The sequence below is a fragment of the Ochlerotatus camptorhynchus genome, unplaced genomic scaffold (assembly GCF_037179485.1).
Source record: "Ochlerotatus camptorhynchus isolate MF236.1 unplaced genomic scaffold, CSIRO-AGI_Acam_v1.1 ptg000222l, whole genome shotgun sequence".
Taxonomy (NCBI): domain Eukaryota; kingdom Metazoa; phylum Arthropoda; class Insecta; order Diptera; family Culicidae; genus Ochlerotatus; species Ochlerotatus camptorhynchus.
In genome coordinates this window covers 5,437,766-5,464,572 of record NW_027040712.1, presented here as the reverse complement: position 1 = coordinate 5,464,572, position 26,807 = coordinate 5,437,766, and the positions used below count along the sequence as shown (strand labels likewise).

At 39.2% G+C, this 26,807-nt stretch overlaps 2 protein-coding genes across 2 annotated transcripts; one reads left to right on the top strand and one right to left on the bottom strand.

Moving 5' to 3' along the window:
* The first annotated feature begins 1,618 nt into the window (after positions 1-1,618).
* On the top strand, positions 1,619-18,795 carry Gr21a (Gustatory receptor 21a). Its single transcript, XM_065225227.1, has 7 exons — positions 1,619-1,742; positions 1,985-2,140; positions 2,198-2,666; positions 17,364-17,509; positions 17,833-18,029; positions 18,159-18,320; positions 18,383-18,795. The coding sequence occupies exons 1-7, from the start codon at positions 1,619-1,621 to the stop codon at positions 18,509-18,511; spliced, it is 1,383 nt and encodes a 460-aa protein (XP_065081299.1). The 3' UTR covers positions 18,512-18,795.
* RpS11 (ribosomal protein S11) lies at positions 18,602-26,807 on the bottom strand. Its single transcript, XM_065225262.1, has 4 exons — positions 26,730-26,807; positions 26,175-26,291; positions 25,761-25,966; positions 18,602-18,830 (listed from the first exon to the last, which is right to left on the bottom strand). Exons 1-4 carry the CDS (start codon positions 26,739-26,741, stop codon positions 18,707-18,709), a joined length of 459 nt encoding a protein of 152 aa, XP_065081334.1. The 5' UTR covers positions 26,742-26,807; the 3' UTR covers positions 18,602-18,706.

Below are 26,807 nucleotides of genomic sequence, written 5' to 3'. Positions count from 1 at the left end.
ATAAATTTATTTTTATCACGCTTCGTTTTTTTGCACAATCACAAAGTCATTAAATCTTCAGGGTTGCCAAACTCATGGAATACTTGATTGACGCGCTTCGGCAAAGCGATTGACGTAGCTTTCGGCACAGCGAAAGCTATCGGCACAGATTGAGGTGTGCTATGACTCTAAACTAGCACGGCCTTTCTTAAGCCGCGGATTTCCTCATAAAATGGGAAAGGCCGCGTGGATTTTTTAGCAAATGCGACAGTACTAACCGAGATGGAAGAAGAGCTGTAATAGCATGATCCACAGGAATAAAAAAATCTCTAGCTATAAAGTTAGGAACTGTGTGTTTATGGGAGACATCCATTTCTTCAAACATTATAAAATGTCACTAGACACTATTGAGTTTGAGAGACACTATTGATGTACGGAGATAATTAATATGAATGACAAGCCATACATTTCGAATAATAATGAAGCAATAATAATCGTACTCGTCCACAATCAAATAATTTCATGTTCGTCCGTGATATTAAGCTATTGGAAAATTATTCAGAATTCGCTGAAATGACAGCACTTTTAGCATCTTTCCAAAATGTTTTCAAATCTCGGTTCCTTGAATTTAATTTTAGTTCAATCATCTTTTTTTTTTCTATTTTGACATGTCAATGTTCAGTTATGCCAGTTATAACAAAGTAAGGATAGTTAAAAGACTTTACTTTTCAAAAGACATCTAGCTAGAAGTTTTGCATATGTTATGTGGCTCAAGGCTTACTCCCCTGAAGATAATGGGTAAAGCGTAAAGGTAGTGCCGTATCCGTCATTTACCCTATCAGATTATAATCTGGATTCATAGTATTAGAAACCGAAAGCAGTCACAGACCCCCAACGCTTCGTAAATAAGACAATCATCTGTGCATTTTGCACACAAACTGCTTTAAAGTGACCTACTGACCGTCCCTCAGTGCCAGAGAAAAAGCATTTCGCCAAAGCCAACAATGCTAAAGATACAACTGCCATCATAAATTAATTCCATCTTCCATCCCATCACTAGTCACTCATGTCATAGATCTCCCCCCCACTACGTTATAGCCGCCCATCAATAATAGATAAACCGAAGCGAATTAATTTTGAATCAAGAACAAACAAAAAACAATGTTAGCTCATAAGTCTTTAACGACCTTCCTCTGCCTCAGCTGTACTATAAAGCCATACTCCAGAAGCGCACACACAGTTTACGTTCATCAGTGTCCACACAGTACCATCCCACCCTGAGGAATTGCAAGCCACAAAGGCTGGCAAATTGATTGCACAACTATAACCCACAGTAGTGGGTAAAAGAAATATACAAATTCTGGAAGTAATTGGAACTGGTACTATAAAAATAAGCAAAAACTTCTCGTGCGCGTGAAACAAAGTGGCAACACAGAGAATAAATTCTCCATCAACGCAGCCAGCTCCCGCCATCAGAGTGATACTAATAGACCATTTGGATTATAGCTTAAATTGAAATCCACATAGAGTTGGAAATCGCGGAATAGAAATCATTAAAGTTAACCGCGTTCTCTGTAAATACGAAACACGTGACTAAGCGGGCGAGACTATACCCGAATAAAGCAACTTCAGCGCCAAAATGATTCACACCCAGATGGAAGATTCGCAGTACCAGATACGGCAGCAGATTTTGAATCCGAACCAACGCCAACAACTGGAAGATAATCGCCGCATCAAAGAGCAGATGCAGCAGTTGCAAAAAGGTATTATAAATTTCAATCATGATTGTGCTTTGGATGGATTGTTAATTGAGTGATTGAGATGTTGAGGGTTAAGTTTGATACTTTATGAAGCAAAAAAAAAATAAAGGAAGGAATAGTTAGGAAACAATCGAAAAGTTGGTTAACTATTAGTTTGTTGTTTGAAAGCAGTGTAGATCGATAGATCGTATAAAATTATTCACAAAATATTAACTTGCTAGAAACTATTACATTGCCTATTCCAGATAATGCATCACCAACCCACATGTACATCCGAAAACTGGAATTCCAAGCCGATGTAAATCTGCTGGACAAACACGACTCCTTCTATCACACCACAAGAAGCCTCCTGGTGCTGTTTCAAATAATGGGAGTTATGCCGATCATGAGAAGTCCTAAAGGTCGGTAGATTTATTCTCGTCATAACTTACTAAATTGAACGCCGCATCCCCATGCAGGAGTCAACATGCCCCGCACTACGTTCACCTGGTGCTCGAAAGCCTTCATTTGGGCGTACGTAATCTACGCTTGCGAAACAGTCCTGGTGGTGCTGGTAGCGAAGGAGCGCATCAACCGATTCATCTCGACCAGCGACAAACGGTTCGACGAGGTCATCTACAACATCATCTTCATGAGCATCTTGGTTCCGCACTTCCTGCTACCTATCGCATCATGGCGGAACGGGTCCGAAGTGGCCAAGTTCAAGAACATGTGGACCGATTATCAGTACAAGTACCTGATGGTCACCGGAAAGCCGATAGTGTTTCCAAAACTGTACCCCATCACGTGGGCGTTGTGTGTCGTTTCCTGGTCGTTGAGTATTGCGATCATTCTGTCCCAGCACTACTTGCAGCCGGACTTCCAGCTGACCCATACATTTGCCTATTATCACATCCTGGCAATGTTGAACGGATTCTGCAGTTTGTGGTAAGGAAAAGTGAATTCTATATTATTTCATGGGCCTCCCTTAACTCAGTCGGTAAATGCGCAGCTATAAAGCAAGACCTTGCTGGTGGCGGCTGGGTTCGAATCCCGGTCCGGCCTTGGATTTTTTTTCGGATTGCAAAATTTCTTAACTTCCCTGGGCATAGAGTATGATTGTAATTGCCCCACAATTAATACTAATACTTAAATGACACATGCTTAGAAAGCTCTTAATTAACAACTGTGGGATATTTTAAAAAGAACACTGACTCTTGAGAGACGGCGTAAAATCCTAGTGGGGACGTTATAAAGCCAAAGAAAAAGAAGACATACCTCTTTTTTATACCAAGCACCACACAGGCAAAAATATTGCATAATTAAGGCTTTGCCCAGTAACGCCTGGTACATTACCTTTTCGTAGGCCGGCGCCGATGGTGTAGTGGTAAGCGTGACTGCTTTCTCACCCCAATGGGTCTGGGTTCAATCCCAGCCGAGGTCGGTGGGATTTTTCTGAGGTATAAAAATCTCTGGTCACGTCTTCCTTCGGAAGGGAAGTAAAGCCGTTGGTCCCGGCCCAAGTGTGTTGAATGGGTGCGATATCCAACGCAGATGTGGAAGCTGCCTTCCTGCACATTCGATTGCCGTCAATGGATGACAATCGATGTCCGTCGGTGATTGGCACTAGATTTCGGAACAGAGACCGATGTTAAATAAAGGAAAGTACGTTACTGGCATTAAGATCTACCACCGAAGCCTGGTTCGAACTACTTCAAACTAGGGAAACAGGATTATTTTTGTAATCAAAGGAATATATCAGGCATAACATTTGATAACGGCACAAAAGCATTTGTAAACAAACTTTCTAAGGCCCTTTACACGCGAACCAAAGTACGCCCACGCAAACCAACAACATCATCTGATAGGGGCAACTATCACCTTTCCAAAAGTGGTATTGGTTTGCGTGGGCGTACTTTGGTTATAACTGATATCTTAGTCCTTTTTACTGTTTATGCCTTGTTGATAGTGACAAGCAGTTATGGCATAATCATTAGCAAATTGATATTATTCCGCTCTCATACGCTCCCAATATCACGCGTGATATTGGAGCAAAATATAATGCTTGATATTGATTTTACAAGCTCCTTTGATGTTGCGAGAATATTCACAACGTGCAAAAATCAAGCTGTGAGCTGAATCGACGCAAAAATGATTCCGTTGCACCTCGTTTTCTTAGAAAGAGAAGGTATAATAATGATATCTCTCTTTTCTCTTCACCGATGGCAGACACGAAGTGACTGCTGCCAGCCGTTATGGATGTTTCGGTTGCGTTCGGGTGTAAAGCCAAAATCATGTAATTCAATCTCACCAATCAATTTGTGAGATTTGCAGCTGGTGAGTTTTGTTAAGCGCCCATTACACATGTCAATATATTGACAAACATCGTATTGTCAATTTTCCTTACAATATTATCAATACATAAATATTGACAACATTAATGACAATACGCTAAAGCGCTCGTTACACGGGTCAATATATTGACAGAAAATTGACATACTGACAATATTATTGAAAATGTAATATTGATGACGATGGATTGATGACGAGTATTGTTGAACAACTGATTTTCATTTCTCTTTGTCAATATTCTTCCCCTACCCAAGAGGAGGGAGAACGTATGTCATTTAGATCGACTGACTCACAAGCACCTTCGCGCATGCAGCGAGATATGCAGTGTTGCCATTTGTTTAAATGTTCGTGTGTGATATGCAATCCATTTCAAACTAAATAAAAAAATTCAATGGTTGTGTCCTAGACACGACCGCAGTATGACGTAGAACCTATCTATCGATCTCTATCTATGATGCATGATATATGCATTTAGGCTAACATCCGACGTCCCTCCTTTTTTACATATTTTGCAGAAAAAATACATCTGAAGTCCCTCCTTTTTTCATATTCTGCACAAAACATACTTTCTAAGCCCCACAACTGACAGGATTTCCCGCCATTTTATTATGAATGGGGACGGGGCAGAACGTTTCTTTTGTGCAGAATATGGAAAAAAGGATGGACTTTGGATGTTAATATAATTTTATGTATAGAGGTACCTGATATGTTTTACAGTCAGTTGTTGGTAATTCATCGAGTGTATGCCTTCTGTTAAACAATTTTTTTTTTTTGAAAATGTTGGCTCTGTATGTAAAAAATTAAATGTAGGTAAACATAATTGTGGTTTGCTTAAAATTTATTTCCCGGAAAAAATGATAGTCAAAGTCCATGTCTTTTTCGGGTTATGTTAAGGGGGAGGGAGTTTTACAGGCACGTTTTTTCAAGTCTCATTACTCATTGTGGTGGACACGCCGTGATCCACCTTGAGCAGCTGACTTGGTCCTGCTTGCTGCAGGACCTAGTGCCACGCCGTCCGAAGCGGTAATGAACAGAGGCAGCAGAGCAGCGCTGTTTTATATCTTTTCAGTTTCAAGCAGAATGATGTGCAACCAAGTGGTATTCTTTTATAATGACTGGGTTTGGGAAAAAGGCTAATTTCATGAAAACAGTGATAAAATTATCATTTGTACATTTTCAAAAGTTTAATTACAGCAAAATTGGAAAAATATTTATTTCAGCAGGTTTGTAATGTAATATTCTATCGATTGGCGTATTTAGATTTAAATTTCATCTATAAATGATAAAGTTACAAGCGTTCAAAATCTAACACTCCTTCACCACACATATTTTTTGATTTGCACCCCAGTATAGTCGACAAAGACGTAGTTCTACGTCAAAATGTATCTTTTTACAGTCACCAATCACCCAGGCTTCGTTTATATCGATGTACATTTTCTACCAAAGCACTAGCATAATCATGTTCCCCCCTATTCTGCGAGTCACGTGACTCTCTGTCACCGGTGAGGTGACAATAGTCACCTCGTGTGAGGTGACTCTCCATTTGATTTACATGGAGGGTCACCTCACACGAGGTGACAATTGTCACCTCACCGGTGACAGAGAGTCACGTGACTCGCAGAATAAGGGGGGTTATTTTTTTACTTTAAAATAAAATAAATACTATCAGCGTATACCGTGCCGATTCAAATTTCGGACACTTAAACTCGAATTTCGGACACTTTTAAAAGTTGATTATCTCGGTCGAATATGATCCACATGTCTTGTAAATTGTAAATTTTTTTGACTAGTGCCCTCCACGATCATCTAACATTATTACTTTGTTTCTAACTGGATGTAATATTTAATTTAAAATGAAAGTGTCCAAAATTTGAATCGTCCGAAATTTGAATCGGAACGGTACCTACTATGTACCGTAAATTAATTATTATATGCATGATTTTCATTTATGAATATTTACCAAAACATCAGCATGATAGTTTCTATTTGGGAAACTGCGTACCGTTAACGTGGGGTATTCCACACGTGTAGTAATTCCGCGCACTCGATTTGATTATATTCTATCAATTTGGAAGTACATGTCCTGTGTATTTTCTGTGTCTTGTCAAAAAGTTACAATTTGGTATATGAATGATAAATCCGCGGATTTACAGCTCACGCAGAATAACCCACGTTCACGAGACATCCTATGTTAATTAATAAACTATATGTGTGGTCATTAGTACAGTTTATATCACATATCACATTAGTTGACTTTACTAATCATCAAAAGTAGTTTGCCAGAAAGTATAAGAAGATTTTCATCATGATAAAACAAGTGTACCATTATGATAAAACCAAGCATTATGGGGGTTACTCCGAGAGTCTTAGTGACTTTTGTATCTAGTGAAGTAAGAAAAGTCACGTCGTGGTAACGTCGAGGGCCACGCAATACAAAGAAGCGGTGCGTTGAAGTTAAAATGTAATCAAAAGTACTTAAAGTAATTAATGCGTTTTGAAGTAGTACTGACGGTAATTAAAACTATCTATCCGTAATTAATGTAATTAAAAGTATTGACAATGTAATTAATGTACTTTAATTACGAAATTTCGACTGTAATTAATGGAGTTAAAAAGTAGTTAATGTTCTACATTGTGTAATTAATGTAATTAAAGCAGTAGTTAATGGAATTAATTTAATTAGAGCCGTTGCCTGCGTTAGAGTTAAAGGTTATTGCGTGCCCCTAGGGTAACGTGACTCTCCATTTGATTTGCATCTCACTTCACTAGTGACAAAAATCACTTCGACTCTCGGAATAACCCTCTATATGTATGGGTAACATTAGGTAAACATTATTGTTCTAACAAAACAGGAGAGTTCAGTGATATTAAAAATGCTATGCTATACCTATAACTAATGCTATAACTAATCACCTAGTTCTTACATCATTCTGAGAACTTAAGAGTAGACCTGGAATAGATCATTATTTAACACTATTTATTCTAAAAATCCTGAAAATTAATTTGAAAAAGGCAAGTATAAATAAATGTTGGGTGAAAGTTGGTTTCTATATATATCCACTAAACCAGGACTCCGGTGTTTGGTAATTTTTGAACAACGGAGCTGTTCGGTAAAAGTTTACAAATCAGTGAAAAATTAAAAAAAAATGGAAATTTATACCAAAAATGTTCGGACCAAGTCAACCTCTTTTGAACGATACAAAACCAATTCGTAGATTTTATTGATTTCCTTCGAGTAACGGTCATTTGAAATTTTTCCAATTTTTTCAGCTGTTCAAAAACCCGGCAAAATTTACCGAATTCAGTGTGTAGCTAGTATGTTCAATACATACAAGTTCAGCAATCGTTTCTGTTTGGACCCGAACATGAACTCTAAACACACTTTCTTTCGCTGATCCATGTTTCTTGTGTGGGGAAATTGAGACAAGTAATATTGACTTCAATACATTGAGGTCAAAAAGACTTCTAACGTATTGCCATTAATGTTGTCAATATTTGTACATCGATGATATTGATGGTGAAATTGACGGTTTTTTGTGAATACATTCTGAGTATTGACAAAGTGAAATTAAAATCAGTTTTTCGTCAATACTTGACATCGATCATCGTCTTCAATATCACCTTTTCAATAATATTGTCAGTATGTCAATTTATTGTCAATATATTGATATGTGTAATGGGCGCTTTAGCTTGATATTCCGAGCTGCAATATAACAGCTTGCAATATCAACCGCAGTTGTTGCTTCTTGATTTTTGTCTACGAAAATCAAGCATGATCTTGTACTTAGGTGAGATTTGATTTTTTGATATTTTTCCAACACTGGTGACAAGACAAGGCTTTGTCCACCGAGGATGATCTTGAAATAAGGAAAAATTAGCTAGGTAGTTGTTCTTCATCTACGTGATTAATAATCTTTTATTCGCTGTTCTCTAGTTTAAAGTGGTTAAGAGTAGGGTTCTGATGCATGGTCATTATCGGTGTTATTGCTTGATTTTGTTGCGAAGGAATCTGTCTTTAACTGACAAAGGATTGGAAGGCGTTACAACACTCCGAAGGGTATAAAGAGCGGGAACTTACAATTAGAATCGAATCCTTGCGATAAAAGCAAGAATGACAACTGTAGCAAAACCGAATGTTTCATCATTTCTCAATAGTGATGGAGTAATACGACATGCACTAAACTAAGGACATGGGGTATAACACAATAGATCAAATGTCTGGTCGAAGTTGATTTAGGTATGTCCCGAACATGAGGAAAAATATATTTACTTTTGTCAACACCACAGTCGAGTGCTTCTGACAATTCTCACCACCAGAGCTTGAGCCGCCTTCGATCGTAGAAACCTCTCAATTCTAGACTAACATTTGAAAAGGGCGGAATTCCAAAATCACCATATCGTGAAACCCGAATTTTGAAGACCTACAAAATTAATCCAATTTTACGACATTTTCTGAATGATTTTATTAGTTTTACACATAGTTAATAGTATAAGTCGCCCCAACCTCACCCGGGTTGTTTTCAAAATGTGCCATCCCATGATATCCACCTTCCTTTTTTCAATTTTTCTCGTGAGGAAGTGTTGAGAGCGTTAGCCAAACTAGATGCGTCGAAAGGAGCCGGAGTCGACGGTTTAACTCCAACACTGCTGAAGAATTGCGCCGAGTCTATAGTTAAACCTTTGACGATACTGTTCAATCGATCGTTAAATGAAAAAACATTCCCAGGTTTATGGAAAACTGCCAAAATGATTCCCATCCACAAATCGGGTAGCGTGCGGCACGTTGAAAATTACCGCGGGATCTCGATTCTCTGTTGCCTGGGAAAGCTCTTTGAATCCTTGGTCCACGAGGTCTTACTGTCTGCAGCAAAACCGATAATTTCGGAATACCAGCATGGATTCGTTCCCCATCGCTCTGCAACAACCAACTTATTATGCTACACCAACGTTTTGTTTCGTGAGATTGAAAGCCGAAATCAAGTGGACTCTGTATACATTGATTTTTCGAAAGCATTTGATACTGTTCCGCATAGCTATGCCGTGGAAAAGCTGAGACATATGGGTTTTCCCGATTGGATAGCCGACTGGCTAATGTCTTACCTGACTGGTAGGAAAGCATTCGTCCAGGTGAACTCAGCACGATCCAGGACCTTCTACATTCCATCTGAAGTTCCACAAGGGAGTGTGTTAGGTCCATTGATCTTTGTGCTCTTCATCAATGACTTGTGCCTGCAAATATCTTCTGGAAAGTTGTTTTTTGCCGACGACCTCAAAATCTTCAGAGTCATCAAGTCTGTTTTGGACTGTGTTGCTCTGCAGATTGACATCGATGCCCTTTCACGATGGTGCAAGGAAAATGGAATGTGCGTGAACATCAATAAGTGCAAGGTGATCACTTTTAGCCGTTGTTGGATTCCCATCAATCATCTTTACAATATTGACACTGGTCCGCTGGAACATGTGCAGTCTATCCGTGATTTAGGAGTTATCATGGATTGTAAGCTTCGATTCAACGAACATATATCCACCGTTACTGCCAAAGCCTTCTCCGTTCTTGGGTTCATTCGCCGCAATGCATCTCAATTCACCGACGTGCACACATTAAAAGCCTTGTTCTGTGCTTTAGTGCGAAGTATCCTGGAATATGCTGCTCCCATTTGGGCACCGTACCATACATCTCAGGTGATCCGCATCGAACGTGTGCAGAAATCATTCATTCGCTTTGCTCTTCGGCACCTACCGTGGAATGATCCTGTCCATCTACCTGCATATCCAGAACGATGTCAACTAATTGATCTGGAACTGCTATCGGCAAGACGGCTGAAATTGCAGCGGCTGGTTATATTCGATATCGTCCAGAATAACGTCGACTGTTCGGATCTTCTCCTGCAAGTATCACTGAACGTTCCACAGCGTCAGCTGCGGTACTCAGCACTTATCGCAGTTCCCGCACATAGAACATGTTATGGTCATAACAACCCGCTCAGTTCTTGCCTCAGAGCTTTCAACAATGTTAGTGATTTGTTTGATTTTAATGTGTCCAAAAATTGTTTTAAAAATAGGATTAAAAACATAGCATAAGTTAAACTAGTCTGTACGACACTGTCGAAGACGAAGAACAAATAAACAAATAAACAAATAATCACAAACGAAGTGACAGACGACTAACTGGCGAAGAAATCAATTAAAATAATGTGGTTCGCTGTAATAGAATTTTCTTAGAAGCTTGTGCTATCAGCCACCATATGGGCTAGTATTTTTGTTTTGATTTGAACATAGTTGATTTTGTGTGCAATTTGATCTTTGACAGTGTGCAAAGAGTGTATCATTTTGTCATTGTTTTATGCATTTCAGTTTAGAGTAGAGTGAAAGAGATAGAACCAAAACATTCTAGTACATTTAGTGTTGCCATGTGGTACAATCCATTAGTAGTGTTGCCATGTGGTACACTCCAGTAGTAGTGGTGTTGCCATGTGGTACACTGAAAAATTGCAATAGCAGGTGCGTCACCAAAGTTTTCGAGCCGCTCCGTCTGTCACTTCGTTTGTGGTATAATCTAACATCACGAATCACTAAAAACTACAAGGAAGGAACATCCCTATGGGGTTGTACGCAATGGCGACGTAGGACCAACAATCAATACGAAACTAACGATTTAAAATTGGCTCACTACTTGACTAGCCTATTGGTCCCAAGCAAACGATTAACGTATCACATTCTAGTCGAAATTCTAGTACTACGCAATGTTTGTTTTGATTCGCTATGAAAGTTTGACAGATAAAATTAGGGGTTATTGGTTTTTCCTATGTTTCGAGGGGTGAATCGATTAGCTTGGGACCGAAGGGAGTACCAGAGCTGAGCCAAAAAGTTGAGCACGTTATTTCGGGACCTTCTAGTCTTAGAGTTACCTCTATGGTAGGACTACGTGGTCTTATATAATAAATCTTATTTGTTAACTGCAGTAGGAGCTTGTGTTTTGTGTAGGAATAGGAATTTGAGCGGGGTTCTCTCTGTTTATACTCTTTAGTATGACGCGCTTGACATAGATGGCCCACAGAAACTCACGATGGATGGATGTTCATATGGGCTGCAGCTCTCAACGCCACACGCCGAAAGCACTGCTGCTGCTGATGCCGACTACTGGACACACGGTGATTGGACTGAATCCGATCAGCGGTTGAGGGCAACTTTGATGGCACCACCACTCACCACGCACCACGCGGTGAATGAATAAACACCGTTTGGTGAGACCGGATGAAATTAAACTTTGAAATCTGTGTTAGGGAAATTGCTTTTCGCATGCGATAGGAGATAATTTTAATTATCATAGCAACAGTTACACAATCGTACAATTTTCAATAGTGACATTTTGAAAAATGATAAAGTCTTAAATTTAGAAGATGCGTACAAATATTTCTGATCGATTAGTGTTAAAATTATTGAAATTTGTCCAGGGGCAGCTGGGTTATTAAAGTTCAAAATCTTTCATGAATTTGTACATGTTTCATTTTCGGTTTTCATTAAGTGTACCCCCATATAAAAATCACAGATGTAGTCCTACGTCATAATCAAAAAATATGTTTTTGTCGTGATCTCCACCCTTTGAACTGCCATCGCTAGTGATACGCCGTGGAAATATACCCACGATGTTTGTTGTTCCGCCTTAGTTCTTCGTTCGCAAATTTTGTGAGAGAAGAATTATGTCCGGAGATTTTTTGGTCTTCTTTTTGTTCGATGTTTACACGTGGAATATCAATCGGATGCATTTTAAATGAATCGAGCGTGACTAGATACTACACGAAACGAAAATCAACTATTTTATTATACATTTTTGCCACAACATCAGCCTTATACCACAAACGATGTGACAGACGACTAACTGGCGAAGAAATCAATTAAAATAATGTGGTTCGCTGTAATAGAATTTTCTTACAAGCATGTGCCATCAGCCACCAGATAGGCTAGTATTTTCGTTTTGATTTGAACATAGTTGATTTTTTTTTAAATATGATCTTTGACAGTGTGCAAACAGTGTATCATCATAGAGGTAACTCTAAGACCACTGGGTCCCGAAGAAAATCATTATTATTTTTGGCTCACTCAGTACCAGAACAACGGTCCCAAGCAGTCCCAAGCTATTTCACTCACCCCTGCATGTTCTGCATGAATCCACACACCCCTGATGTTATCTGTCAAACTTTCATAGCGAATCAAAACAAACATAGTGTAGTAATAGAATTTCAACTAGAATAGGGTACGTTATTCGTTTACTTGGGACCAATAGGCTACTAAAGTGGTGAGCCAATTTAAAATCGTTAGTTTCGTATTGATTGTTGCTACTACCATAGAGGCTCTAATACCACTGGGTCCCGAAGAAAATCATTATTATTTTTGGCTCTTTCAGTACCAGAACAACGGTCCCAAGCAGTCCCAAGCTATTTCACTCACACCTGCATGTTCTGCATAGTTTCCACACACCCCTGATGTTATCTGTCAAACTTTCATTGCGAATCAAAACAAACATGGTGTAGTAATAGAATTTCAACTAGAATAGGGTACGTTAATCGTTTGCTTGGGACCAATAGGCTACTAAAGTGGTGAGCCAATTTAAAATCGTTAGTTTCGTATTGATTGTTGCTACTACTGGATTGTATTAGCATTTTCATCAAATGTACTAGAATGTTTTGGTTCTATCTCCTTCACTCTACTCAAAACGGAAATACATAAAAAATGACAAAATGATACACTCTTGGCAGACTGTCAAAGATCATTGCACACAAAATAAACTTTGTTCAAATCAAAACAAAAATACTAGCCCATCTGGTAGCTTCTAAGAAAATTCTATTACAGCAAACCACATTATTTTAATTGATTTCTTCGCCAGTTAGTCGTCTGTCACTTCGTTTGTGGTAATAGTCACAGGAATGACCTGCCAGGATCGCCAATGTGAAGTTCGGCCATTCACTGAAGAATCCGGTTGTAGGTTTTGCCAGCGACTTACCCAAGCGTCCACACACGAAGACGGTTCGATGAGGAAGAGGAAGAGAGACGATTGGCAAAACAAAGTTGGCTCCCATGGAGAATACGCCTTTTTAATGCACCACCAACGTAGAGTGCGCCACGCGAGTTCGAGAAGAAACGTCAACCAAACCGTTTGTTTAAATCAGAATAAGTATTTTCCCCAACGCAAATAACAGGATTTTTCATTCAAAATCTTGCCAATTTCCATCGGTAATTGTCTTATTGTACGATTTTCCACAAATCTGAACTGATTTGCACCTTAACTATTCACACACAAGAAATCAGGAAGATCATAACCACTAAGGCACTTTTCTAATTTTTCATTTTTCTCAACAAAAATATTTCTGAACACCAGCACAATAGATAAGTTTTCGGGTTTTTTGACAGATAATGCATGGGCTAACTGTCAAAAACCCCGAAAACGTATCTATTGTGCGCCGGCCTTAAGTTTTGCAGCATCTCAGATGAATCAATTTATCAGGAAAAGTAAAAAAGTGTTCCGCTTCCTATGTCTCAAGGCAAAAATTTCTGCTCACAACATTCTTTTTGACGTTCTCCTATTCACCACCAGAGGTTGAATTGATCGTTTAGTTTCTATTGGCAAATCAAAGTTGGCTCTCGTGGAGAATAGAAGAACTATGAAAGTGATGATGGTTTCAAAATTTTCCACGGGGAAGTATACGAGTGCAATCTTAAAATGCTTTTATTTTGTGAATAGAGCATTTTATTTAAATCTGGTTAGTGCTACGTTAGTAGAAAACTTCTGGACTACTCAATAGACATATAATACAGAAAACATAATTTCTTTTCAGATTTTTAGGTGTAACCATAGACTTCCGCTTTTCTTCCACTGTAGCAGTAACCAGATTTAAATAAAATGCTCCATTTTCAAAATAAAAGCATTTTAAGATTGCACTCGTATACTTCCCCGTGGAAAATTTTGAAACCATCATCACTTTCATAGTTCTTCTATTCTCCACGAGTGCCAACTTTGATTTGCCAATTAAAAAGATAGAAGAACTATGAAAGTGATGATTTAAAAAAATTCCACGGGGAGGTATACGAGTGCAATCTTAAAAGGCTTTTATTGTAATTGTAATTGTAATTGTTCAGTGCATAGGCTGTGCCTTCCGCTAAGAAGGCTTATCTAGGGACCAACCCCCTAGTCTATACACCTACTGTCCTTCCCGTTGCACTCGCCAGCTCGTGCGATACTCTAGACACACATGGGTGGTCGTATCCGGGTCCTCCCCTGGGTAGGCTCGTGTCCGTCCAGGTTCTGGTACATTAACTTATCTACATGCATGGTAATTATATTTTTAAAACTCACCTTTTGATTATAATGTCGAAAATGCTGAAACTAAATAAAGGTTAGCGATCCATATAAGGTGTGTGCTGCGACGGAGTAGTAATTGAAGGAAATGAGGTTCTGATGTGAAGTATAGGTAATTCTAAAATAGGTAAATCAATTAATCATTAGCTGCTAACAGTTACTAATAAATGGGTACGATAAATCACTCATCAATGAGTATTGCCACTCCCACTGAAAAATGGGCAAAACCTTAATCATAAATGGATATTCGATTCCTACCGTGTATTTAGAGTAAAGTTACACGGAGATGAAAAACTACTCAAAATTAAGTACTTTTCCCTCAATTCCGGGGTTCAGCCCAATAACCCAAATTTGAGTAAATCGCATATAGTAGTTTCGATTTAACATCAACAAAAAAAAATACCTACTCTTAAGTATATTCTACCCAAAATTAAGTTTAATTCACGTAAATTTGAGAATATGCATTTTACTCAAGAGTAACTTATTGGGCTGAACTATATCGTTGGGTCGAATCTCTTGTTCCTTTTTTGACAAAAATAACGAGTGCAAGTGAGAGGCTGAAGTCAATATTAAGTAAAAAGAACTCAAATTTTGGGTAGTATTTTTTCTCCGTGTAGGATTTTTTTTTTTTTTTTCTTTATTTTTGTGATTTTTAGCCGTAGGCTAGTTCATCACATCACATAGTGTAGGATCTTATCAAGCAAGCACACACCTTTTACGATTCTTATCCTACTTACGGTTTCCTGCACATACGACTTTTCCTAGATACAAGCTTCGTCCAGTATACATTGGCTGTCTCCAACCGACATGATCCTTTCTGTCTGCTTCCTCTTGCCGGTGCAAGTTGAATTCTTCTTTTCTTGTTCGAATTTTCTCCTATTGAACTTCTGGTCGTGTTCCCATTTGTCCTCAGGCAGTTAATATTAGTACATTATAGGAAGAAAGAAAGAAACAGAACAAGTTAAGTGTGAGCCGCATGCATTGGTTACTTATTTGGGTCATGGTGTTGTCTTCCCTATTTATTTGCCTCTATTCGCTCTCATATCGCAACGTTTAACTCACCCCCTTCCCTCACACTATTAGCGGAGCGGCTAAAAAACTTTGGTGACTAACCTGCTATTGCAATTTTTCAGTGTACCACATGGCAACACCACTACTACTGGATTGTACCACATGGCAACACTACTACTAGATTGAACTAGCATTTTCACCAAATGTACTAGAATGTTTTGGTTCTGTCTCTTTCACTCTACTCAAAACTGAAATGCACTAAAAAATTACAAAATGATACGCTCTCTTTGCACACTGTCAAAGAATCATTGTACACAAAATCAACTTTGTTCAATTCAAAACAAAAAAACTAACCCATCTGGTGGATGATGGCACAAGCTTCCAAGAAAATTCTATTACAGTGAACCACATTATTTAAATGGATTTCTTTGCCAATTAGTCGTCTGTCACTTCGTTTGTGGTTTCCACCGGCAGGATCGCCAATGTGAATTTCGGCCATTCACTGAGGAATGCAGTTGCAAATTTTGCCAGCGACTTACCCAAGCATCCACACACGATGACGGTTCGATGAGGAAGATGAAGAGAGACGATAGCTGCGTGCTCTCGTCGTCTCCAGTCACGTCTGTTGAGGAGTGCACAGGGTTATCACAGACAAACAGACATAACAGTCGAAAGTTGTTCTTCGAACAAGCATTTAACGGTCAATTTAAAAGTATCGTAGTTGGTAGTACCGCCACCTGTGGCGCGCATAGTCAATTTCCTTGCATTTGACGTTTACACACTACCGCCATCTGTTCAGCGTACTACCCACCACAGTGTACTCAACAGATGGCGGTAATGTTTTAGCGACGATGTTTTACATTGAGAAATATTCAATGTGTTATGTCTGTTTGTCTGTGGGGTTATGTTCGTAGTAGGTAAGGAGCGGCTAGCATCTCTGCGGGGGGTTTTCAATACTGCACCAGAAGTACAAATAATGATCTTTTTCAGGAGTATTTTTCAGGGAATTGCTACAATTAATAATAATATGAGAATTCAGAGAGTGTTCTGCAGAAGATATTCAAGAATATTGAGGAAATTATAAGGGAATTGGGTTCTTTAGTTTTGAAAAATTTTAAAACATCATCTGCAAGGGCTCCGTTTTCTAGCACAACGATATTTTTTTTTCGATCCCGTACACTTTCATCTCGATTTTTAAATCAAGATTTAAAGCAAAGTAACCACTTCACTGTTTGAGGGGCGCTAAGATGGTATTTTTTTGCTAATGTAATCACACTTATTTAAAATAGTTTCAGCGCTCCAAAATTGATGAAATTTTGAATTTCGGATCCATTTGAAATGCAGATTACGAATATAAAACTACCTCAATACTCCTAAAGTATTCAATTCATTTTATCCACTGTCAAAACACACAAAAAAGGGTCCAAGATTCAAGGTTAGGGAAAAAAATAAAAATTCTGAGGCAGATTTTTTTATGATTTCATGCTTAGAAAATATGGCTGGATATGGAAAAATCTTAAAGATTCAGGGTATTTTATTAAAAAATTAAATATTCCGGGCACGGAGGGAGATTAGTGAGTAGAGATAAGGGAACGTGAGAAGTTTTCAAGTTCTAAAACTATGCGGTATACATTAAAATTAAGCATAAAACTGAAAGCCGAAAGTATCACTAGTTTAACGCAATTTGTGACATCACTAATTGCTTGTATCGTACACTGGTTTCACTCAACAACTTAACCGAATGCTTCACCTCGGTAATCCAACTCATTGCCTTAAGATAGGTTCTAATAATAAGAACCCATTGAGCCAACCACCGGCTAAGATGTTGCTTCGAAATGCCCTAACATAAGCTAACCTAACTGAAAAATGACATGCCATCAGCAATCCTGTCTGATTCAAGCCATTCAAGGATATTTATTATTACATAGGTTCGTCAACTGTACCGCCTTCGGGGAGGCCAGCAAGGCCTTCGCCAAAGAACTAACCGATATTTTGGCCACCGAGCGTCCAGCCGACAAGCTTACCGAGTATCGCCATCTATGGGTCGACCTCAGTCACATGATGCAACAATTAGGTTGGTATTTATTTATGTAAGCTTATTAAGCAGGAACGATTTATGCGATAGGTACCTACATTTCGCCAACATTGTTCGTGTGTAGATCGATAAAATTTACATTGTTCTCATTTGATTCAGTCGTTGTTGGTTTGGTAGGTACCTATGCCTACTTTATCGGCTTCGTCGATCGAAAACGGAAAGAGTCGTAAAAATTTTACTTCTTCAAGAGCCTTGATGTTAATCTTTGTTGTTAATGTTTGTTTTGATTCCACGCGCGCAAACACGCTGCCATCTCATCACCATCGTCGTATGCTATGCTCATCTTGGATATGAATGAAAAGGAAAAGCGTACTCGAACATGTACGGTATCTATTGTTTGGTGATTTTCTTCACCACAATTATCGCCACCTATGGAGCGCTGAGCGAAATCATCGAGCACGGAGCGACCTATAAGGAGGTCGGTTTATTCGTCATTGTTTTCTACTGCATGAGTCTGCTGTTCATCATCTGCAACGAGGCCCATCACGCCTCCAAAAGGGTAAGAGAAGCGCATAATCTGTGCGTCTGTTTGTCTGTCTGTGACCTGTATTGGGAGTTTACAACTCAATTAACGCCATATATCTTTACCAAATCTGTACCGTCGTCGTCGATGGTCGCGCGACTCAAGGTTGGACTGAACTTCCAACAACGGCTACTCAACGTGAACCTCACGGCGGTGGACAAGGCAACGCAGAAGGAGGTGGAAATGTTCCTAGTTGCCATCGATAAGAATCCGCCGACCATGAATCTCGATGGGTACGCCAACATCAACCGCGGATTGATAACATCGGTAAGATTGAGTGGAAATACAGTGCCATTAAGCATCTCTTGACAAATTTTCAATGCTTTCAGAATATATCATTCATGGCAACTTACCTGGTGGTGCTGATGCAATTCAAACTGACCCTGCTGCGCCAGAGTGCACGAAAAGCTCTCATTCCGGCTCTCAGAGCTAACCTTACCCAGACGAAGCTCAACTGAACAACTAGACCTAGACCATCCTAGAACACCACCCGTATTCCTCCTTAACCTTGGACCATTTTCTTTCCTCACTAAATAAATCGTTGCTGATTGCTTTCCGTTCAAGTTGTGTTGATTTTATGGAATTTTATTTCACTCCTTCCTCACACATTTTGCATACCGTTCCTTTTTTTCTGTTTTCTCTCGCTTAGCTTATTAGAACTTGTTGAACTTCTTCTTAGCTCCGGCGAGCTTGGTCACCTTCAGCACATTGAAGCGCACGGTCTTGGACAGTGGCCGGCACTCACCAACGGTCACAATATCTCCAGCCTCAACGTCTCTGTAAATATAAGTGGGGGAAGAGGGCAGAAATAAATTGTTAATTATTTATACCATTCTGAGATCGTCGTATTTCATATATAGGTATATATAGGAAGGCATCCAGAATCCAAGAATAATAATTTCAAAGCGATCAAACTTCTACAGAAATAAAAAGGCTATGTCAGGAATAGACAGGAAGTAGAGACCTTAAAAATAAAAAAAAGGTCGAATGAGTTAACTTCACAAATATTATAAGTTAATTTTAACGTCGTTTTGATTCAATTCCAGATCAGATGTTTCTTGGATCAACACCAGTCATCTTTAGTGGGTTTTTAAGTGAACTTCAAGGGCCTTTGCAATTAGTTTACAGGCCGTACGAGTCTTTTCTAATCTAAATCTATTAAGAACTTATTATAATAGGTCAACTTGCTGGCGGCTGGGTTCGATTCCCGGTCCGGTCTAGAAATGCCGACTTCTCTGGGTAAAGAATATGATTATACATGCCACAGTGCATCTCGACCACTAAATTGAGGGATAAAGGGACGTGATAAAACCAAAGAAAAAGAAGAATAAGAAGGTCAACTGAAGGTCAACGTTCAATTGGAAGATTGCCGCAAAAGCTCAACGCAGATGTCGCCACTGCATGATGATGATAATGTTGACAGACTGCATATAAAATTCGTGAAAATTAGCATTTAATCATAATTTTCATCAAGCCTGAGTGAAATCCTTCCAATATAACATTCGAATTGAAGAAGAAAACGTTTTTACGATCAGACTGATGTGCATCTTTGACTTTTCCAGGTGAACTTTCATAAGACATATTCATTTCATTTCACGGCTCCATCAATGCTGCATCGTAAATATGATGGTAAGCAGAAGTAAATTGCTCAATTACTCAAAATAAAGATGATTTGTCATCTTGTTATAACTTTGAAGACCATCTAGCACCATTGTATAGTATGGTGCGTGTTGAGTAAATCAAGTTCCGGTGCGTTTTCCATCGAAAATTGTGAGTATCAATATGTTTACTTAAAAAAGGCCAAAATGAACATTTATTGAATATTGGCGTCCTATATAACCAATTCTCTATTACCACCAGCATGAAACAACCTTTCCTAAGTAAATTCACTTAATTTCCACTTTCATCTTAGTGAAAATCACACATATTTACCATTTTCTGAAAAATGCAACTACGCAGGAGGTAACCGCTCCCCGTGGGTGCAAACTTGTTATGCATAATTTGCCATGAAAACATCTCCAATCCATACAGAAATAATAACAAATAGTTTTCAAACACGTTTTCTTACACGATTCAAGCAAAAGTTTCCACGGGAAATTATTAGTTTTTCTTTATGGACCGATTTGCCCCCAAAAGCGTCTGTTTTACTTGGAAAATTTGAAAACTATCCTCCTTCTAGTAGTTCTTACTTCGAAATGTAGGTGGCGAAAGCTTGGAAAAGTTTCACTGCAAGACGCCAATATTGCTCGGAGCTCCCGAAGCCCTTCGGTAACAAAATTCAACTTTTCATACCTTAAACTTAACTTTAAAGACCTTATACACGCTATATTGAATCTACTCAGCTGGGTAGATCGCACTCATTTTTGCATCCTGTATGGAGTTGTCAAAAATGAGTAAACTGCTTTGACTAGGGGAAATGACGGCTTCGGCATGACAGACTATTTTCGGCAACCCAAATTGAAACACTATTTTCACTGGATTTTCTTACGAAAACACTTCGCTGAATGCATGCAAACGATTCTTTATGCTTTCAGCTTCAATTTGACTATATTTTTACCACTGAGAAAAAGCAATCTAGCAGGGTTTTCTTGAAATGAAACACACGCACTACAAATTGTAGCTGATTTCGAGTTGCCGATAATAGAACAGCAGATTTACATGCAGTTCAAATGGAACGGTTGCCGAAGAAAAACTGGTTGCCGACAATACTCACTCTCACTAGAGAAGATTGGAGCTTTGTAAAAGCGTTTCAAAACAGTTTTTGACAATTCTTTCGACTGAACTTGTTAGAGCAGCTGGCAGCAATAGATTGTAAACAAACCAATACTGCATATGTGTGCGTTCCTTAGAGAAAAAGGCTATAGAAAGAATGTCGCTGCTTAGGTTGCCGAGAATACGTAAATTCTCCTATATGTTATGTTTAGTATTACTTCTGCGTGTAGTCAACGATTTACATAGGGGAAAAGTTGGCTTCGGCAATACCTTAACCTATTATCGTCAGGGGGGTAAACAACGTCCTTGAGAGCTCAATTTTGACATGTGGATACATTGTGTTTCAGAGCAACTATTGGCCAGATTTGAGTGCTCTAGGACTTTGTTTACCCCCTGAAGATAATAGGTTAAGGTATTGCCGAAGCCAACTTTTCCCCTAGTTGATGGTGGTTACTTTTATACGATAGATGAGGAGATGAAAGTTTAGAGTTGATAGTTCCGTAGAGTAACGGCAGTGTGAAAATTGGATAGAAAGCGAGCAAGGACAACTTTAGGAAAGTACAAATCGGATTGATCATCTCTCTTTACCAAACTCCCCCGTTGGAGAAGGATGGTGAGGGATTCTTCTGTCGAAACAGGTATAGAAAGTACTACATATCTGAAGTGCATTTTGAACGCAGCTGGCAATCAATCGCGTATTAGTCTAAGTGCAAACTATTACAATACTACAGCTACAATCATGAAAAAAGAGCTACAAATCTGTATATTTGGATGAAAAACTTTAATTGTCCCCTATAATAACTTCCGCCGGGGTCATCATCCTTGTGAGCACAATATAATCTAGCTTTTTTAACAGAAGCTGCAATCTCTCTAAAGATACAGGCAATCTTTGTTTTGGAACGACTGCAATTACACTGCAGCCGATTTACAATTTATAATTCCAGACACAGTCTAGAACTTCACAATCTTTCGGGAGAAAATCTGCCTCAGATCGAAAACTGGAATCGCAGAAGTCACACTGCACTGAAAATGCTGACATCAGCTAGCAAAGAAAAAGAACTGGCTGAATTCCATGACGATGCTGCATTAGTTTAGCACAGTATTGAACAGTAGAAAGATACCGTGGTAACCTAACGTTAACGTTATTGAATGTTTCTAGATTTGTTCCGCTGGTTCCAGAGCAATGGCCGGAACATATTCCGGTGTATATGAGTCTTCATCAGACCAGAGCTTTTCATAAACGTGCCAAACCCACCATGCGATAAATCAATTCACATGAAAATTCAAAAATAAGATCAATAAGAGTCATGATGAGTGATCAGCACCATGTTGGCCACACACGGACATGTTCCGGGTATCCCCGGAGAAGTGGTAAATTCTTTTTAAATCAAAATCCATCAAGCGATACATCAAATCACATGAGAATTCAAAGCCAAATCCATTGGCGGTCAAACTGAGTGTCGTAAGAACTATATTGGCCACATCCGGACATGTTCCAGATACCCTGGGGGAAGTGGACAAAATCTGTCTCGAGACAAAACTCATGATGCGATCTGTTGTCTAACATTTCTAACATATGTTTTTTCTAATGGGACTGACTTGCGGTTACTTTTCGCTGTGGGGCAAGGCAATTTGACTTGGTATTGATTTTCATTTTTCTTGAACAAACCACATTTTTTCAATAGCACATCTCAAAAAACATCGAACGATAAACTGAATAATGATGCTAACTCAAAATTCAAGACAATTGAAAAGGCCTCAATTCCATTTTGTTAACAAACATTGTAAGGCCATTTCCTCGCGAACCGAAGTCCGTCAAAGGAAACCAACAAAATGAACAGGTAGGGGAATTTATCCTCTACCCGATTGTGGTTTAGGTTTGCGAATGTAGGTTTCGGTTTGTGAGAAAATGGCCTTACAAGATTTGTTTACAAAATGGAGTTGAGGCCATTTCAATAGTTGGTCTTGAATTGATAAAAATGCAGATGGGACTGACTTGCAATTACCGGCAGTGCATGCGTGAAAAAAGTAAACGTAAACGAAAAAGATGCGATCCACAAAATTCGATTTCGCTGGATCGTATCTATATTTACAGTTCAAAACGAGTGAAATATTTGCCAGTTGCGTTTTTCACGCAGGTGAAAAATGTGGTATTTTGTGTGAGATTTTCGCTTCGCTTCAATCTCTATACCGGCCTTAAACAGGAATAAGCGCAAGTCTTTGACAGCTCAACATCATTTCTAGATAAAAATTTTAAAAGGTCAGCTGCAAAACCTTTCCCTGTTGTATTTGACGTTCTGGACGCTAGATAAGAACCTCCTTTATCAAACTATGTGGAAGATTTAGCGCGAAATCTGTTTGCATAGCAGTGGTTATGAAAAGAGAAAGTCGATGAAGAGAATCGATCAAAGCAGATAGGACCATTTGAAATGTTCATCGAGATTTCGACAGTGAGCATGCATAAGGGCGAATACGCGATGATCGATTCTCTTCATCGATTTTCTCTTTGCATTGCTACAGCTAAGCGAAACCATTTTCTAGAATTTGTTCAATGCAGAGTAGTAACAGGTTGTATTGGCTATCAAAAGCAACAGCAAACGCACCGAGAAACGTTAAATCTAGCGAGTTATTAACAAAAGAGAAAATCGACGAAAAGAATCGATCATCGCGTATAGGCCCTTATGCATGCTCACTGTCGATTTGTTTGTAAAAAAAAGTGCATCCTATATCTACACTCTAAACTATTTCGATGCACGGCAGTGTAGCACCGGTGTAGCTACACCGCGAAAACGAAAACCAAGGTGACTACAAATAAGTCTAGATAGAGCTGGAATTAGGGCCTAACAGCTTTTGTAAACAATGACTTCTCTCGATTATTTCCAGGAATTCAAGGCACGCCCACGCAAACCAACATAACCATCGGTTAGGGGAAGACTTCCCCACCTGATGGTGATATTGATTTGCTTGGGCGAGCCTTGAGTGTCTAGAAATCATCGAGCGAAGTCATTGTTTACAAAAGTCTGTTACGCCCTAATTCTAGCAGCAAAAGCTGTTACGCCCTAATTCTAGCTCTATCGAGAAGTGTTCTAATGTGTCAAATTCATAATTCAGCCATGTTGGATTTTTGTATGGGACAGCGACCGAGTTTGTTTACAATTTGCTATAAAACCGCACTTTTCCCCCCCGCGACCTCCTCGCCTATATAGTGACAAAGCTGTATCACCATTTATGTACCCACCATGACGAAAACGACATTAGATTTTGACAACCGTGGCTGAGTTTTGCACGAAATTTGTATACACAAGAATTTTCGAACATGGACAATAACTTTCGAAATGTCACTTTTAACCACGAATTAAATTTCACCCGGCAAATGGTTCAGCCTTGGAAGCTCCTTCGTCTTCTTTTTTTATGGTAAGTAAATAAGGGCTAGTAACTTTATGAAGCTTATCAAATACATAAAAAAAAAACATAGAAACAGCGTTCCATTCGAGTTTCAAACCAGTTCAGAAATAAAACAGAATAGACGAGCAGCTGCAAATCTGGCCCAAAATAGTGCTCGTGCAACTCAGTATTGTGACGAGTGCGTTTTTGTTCTAGTTTCAAATTGAAACAGTCCATATAAAATACAACACACGGCGAATGAGAACGACTCAAATTCGAGTTTAGTTCACTCATAATCGCCAAAAGTGCAGGAACTCAGCGATGAGTAAATTTTCCTCATGTTTTCCCAGGTTTTTCCAGGGAAAAATTCCCGAATTTGAGAAAAGTAAAGATTGGATTCACTCAGTCTATTGGTACTACTCCGAGACTGAATAAAATTTTCGTCAATTTCCTCATTTTCCGGCAGATTTTTTAGGTTTTCCACAGGAAACCATGAGACAAATTTAACTGCACTTTTGGCGATTATGAGTGAACTAAACTCAAATTTGGGTCGTTCTCATTCGCCGTGCAGTATTGCAAACGACCTAACAATGCAATGATTAGAACAGCTGATGTGACCAACATATTCATGAAGAAAAGTTGAGAAGATCTAGGAGCATAGGGGAAATGGCTCTAATGTTGGCCTATGGATCTAAGATTGGACCCATCGCTAAAAATCTACTATTTATCAATTGTGTCGAGACGTCATTGGGACGGTACTAATGGATATTTTTGGTTGCTATTGAAAATTTAGTCGATTGCTGAATTTAAGTATGGGCCCAAATAAGGAGCTTTAGGTCGATTTTACATCCATTTCCCCTATCATAACAGTTAAAAATTACGTTTCCTGCCGCTCAAACTTTACCGTGGAACAAAATGTTGATGTATTTTTTTTTCTTCTAGAACCTTGAGAAAATAGTCTTTGATTATGCTTGACTAGAAAAATCAGAAATGTATTGCTTTGTTTTCTTAAAATCGTTAGTAGAAGGTCGTCCCAAAACAGCTAGACAATATAATTAATTTAAATAGGCGGAACAACCCCAAACATAAACAATGGCTTCAAACGCATTAAATAATATTCCCTGTTGGAACCACGCGGCCGTAAAATCTTACTCAAATTTGAATTCCGTTCACCTACCCAGTATCGCTAAAACCTGACCGTTTACTGATGTGCACTAATTGACCTCACTAAACCAGAAATTAATGTGTTTAAATCATCCTTCCATAGAACTCTTTGTCCCATCTAACATAAAAAATCATTGAAAACCTTTTGTAAACCTACTGTAGCCATGCATATCTGAACGTGTGGCTAAACCACAGCCTCGATACGATTTTCCAGCCAGAAGTACGATTTCGAAATAATTTGTAACAGCTACTTGCAGCGAAACGCCAACTGGCCCCTCTTTGGAGAACCGTGGACCGTCCCGAGAATAGTTATGCTGTTTGAAAAACGTTTACTGTTGCAAGATTAAATAGCATCATTCTATGGGGTATTCCGAATGACGCAGAGTGAACACTTGCATTTGGCAACAGTTATTGCACTGGCACTGTTATTGACCATTGGGCACTCACCTAAAGCACGGCGACAGATGCACACTCAGATTCCTGTGACGCTTCTCGAAACGGTCGTACTTGCGGATGAAATGCAGATAATCACGACGGATCACAATCGTCCGCTGCATCTTCATCTTACGGACCACTCCGGTCAGGATACGGCCGCGGATAGCGATGTGGCCGGTGAAGGGACATTTCTTATCGATGTAGGTTCCGCCGATAGCCTAAAACGGAAACGGGAACTACGATTAGTGGTACAACTCACAGTACTGGACATTCGTTCGCATTTTGAGCGATCCATTGTCAGACAGTTTATTGGGTTTAGAAGGGGGTATCCTCATGTGGTAGTCAGAAGACCATCGTGAGGGGTATCATCATAAAAAAGGAGAACCATCTAGCAACACAATGCTCCAGCTAACCGAACGGACTTACCTCCTTGGGGGTCTTGAATCCGAGACCGATGCTATGGTGCAGACGCAGGCCCTTCTTCTTGTTAACCTGTTTACGGTTCAGGTTGACACCGCTTTGCTTCTGGAACGCACGCTCGTTCTGTCAAAAAACCGAGGAGAGTTTGGTTAGAACCACTTTTGACAACTACTGCACACGATCGTAAACAAAAATCCTCCGGGAGCGGAAATTCCGCCGTAGCATTCCTCGCACTATTCAGTTACGATTATAATTGGGTTGGTAATCTGACATTCTTCATGTTGGAGTCAGCAGACCGTCATGATTTTTTCATCATTTGGAGGAACAACCAAATTTCACCCTCCAGAAGGACGTTGTTTTCGAACCGTTCCGACATTTCGTTTGTATACACGTGTGAAACTATCACTTTTGCACGATAAATAGTCACTTTAGCAGGAAACTTTCGATGCACGATCGTACCACGCACTAATCTCTGTTACAAAATCGGCAAAAGTTCAAGTTTCACCACAAAACAATCGTATAATAGATAAATTATCAGGAGCGCGGATGGCAAAACAGTACCTGATCAGCCATCTTGACGTTGGGAAAGAAAGACGGAAACGCAGGAAACAGTCAAACGCAAACTTTGACAGTCCAACG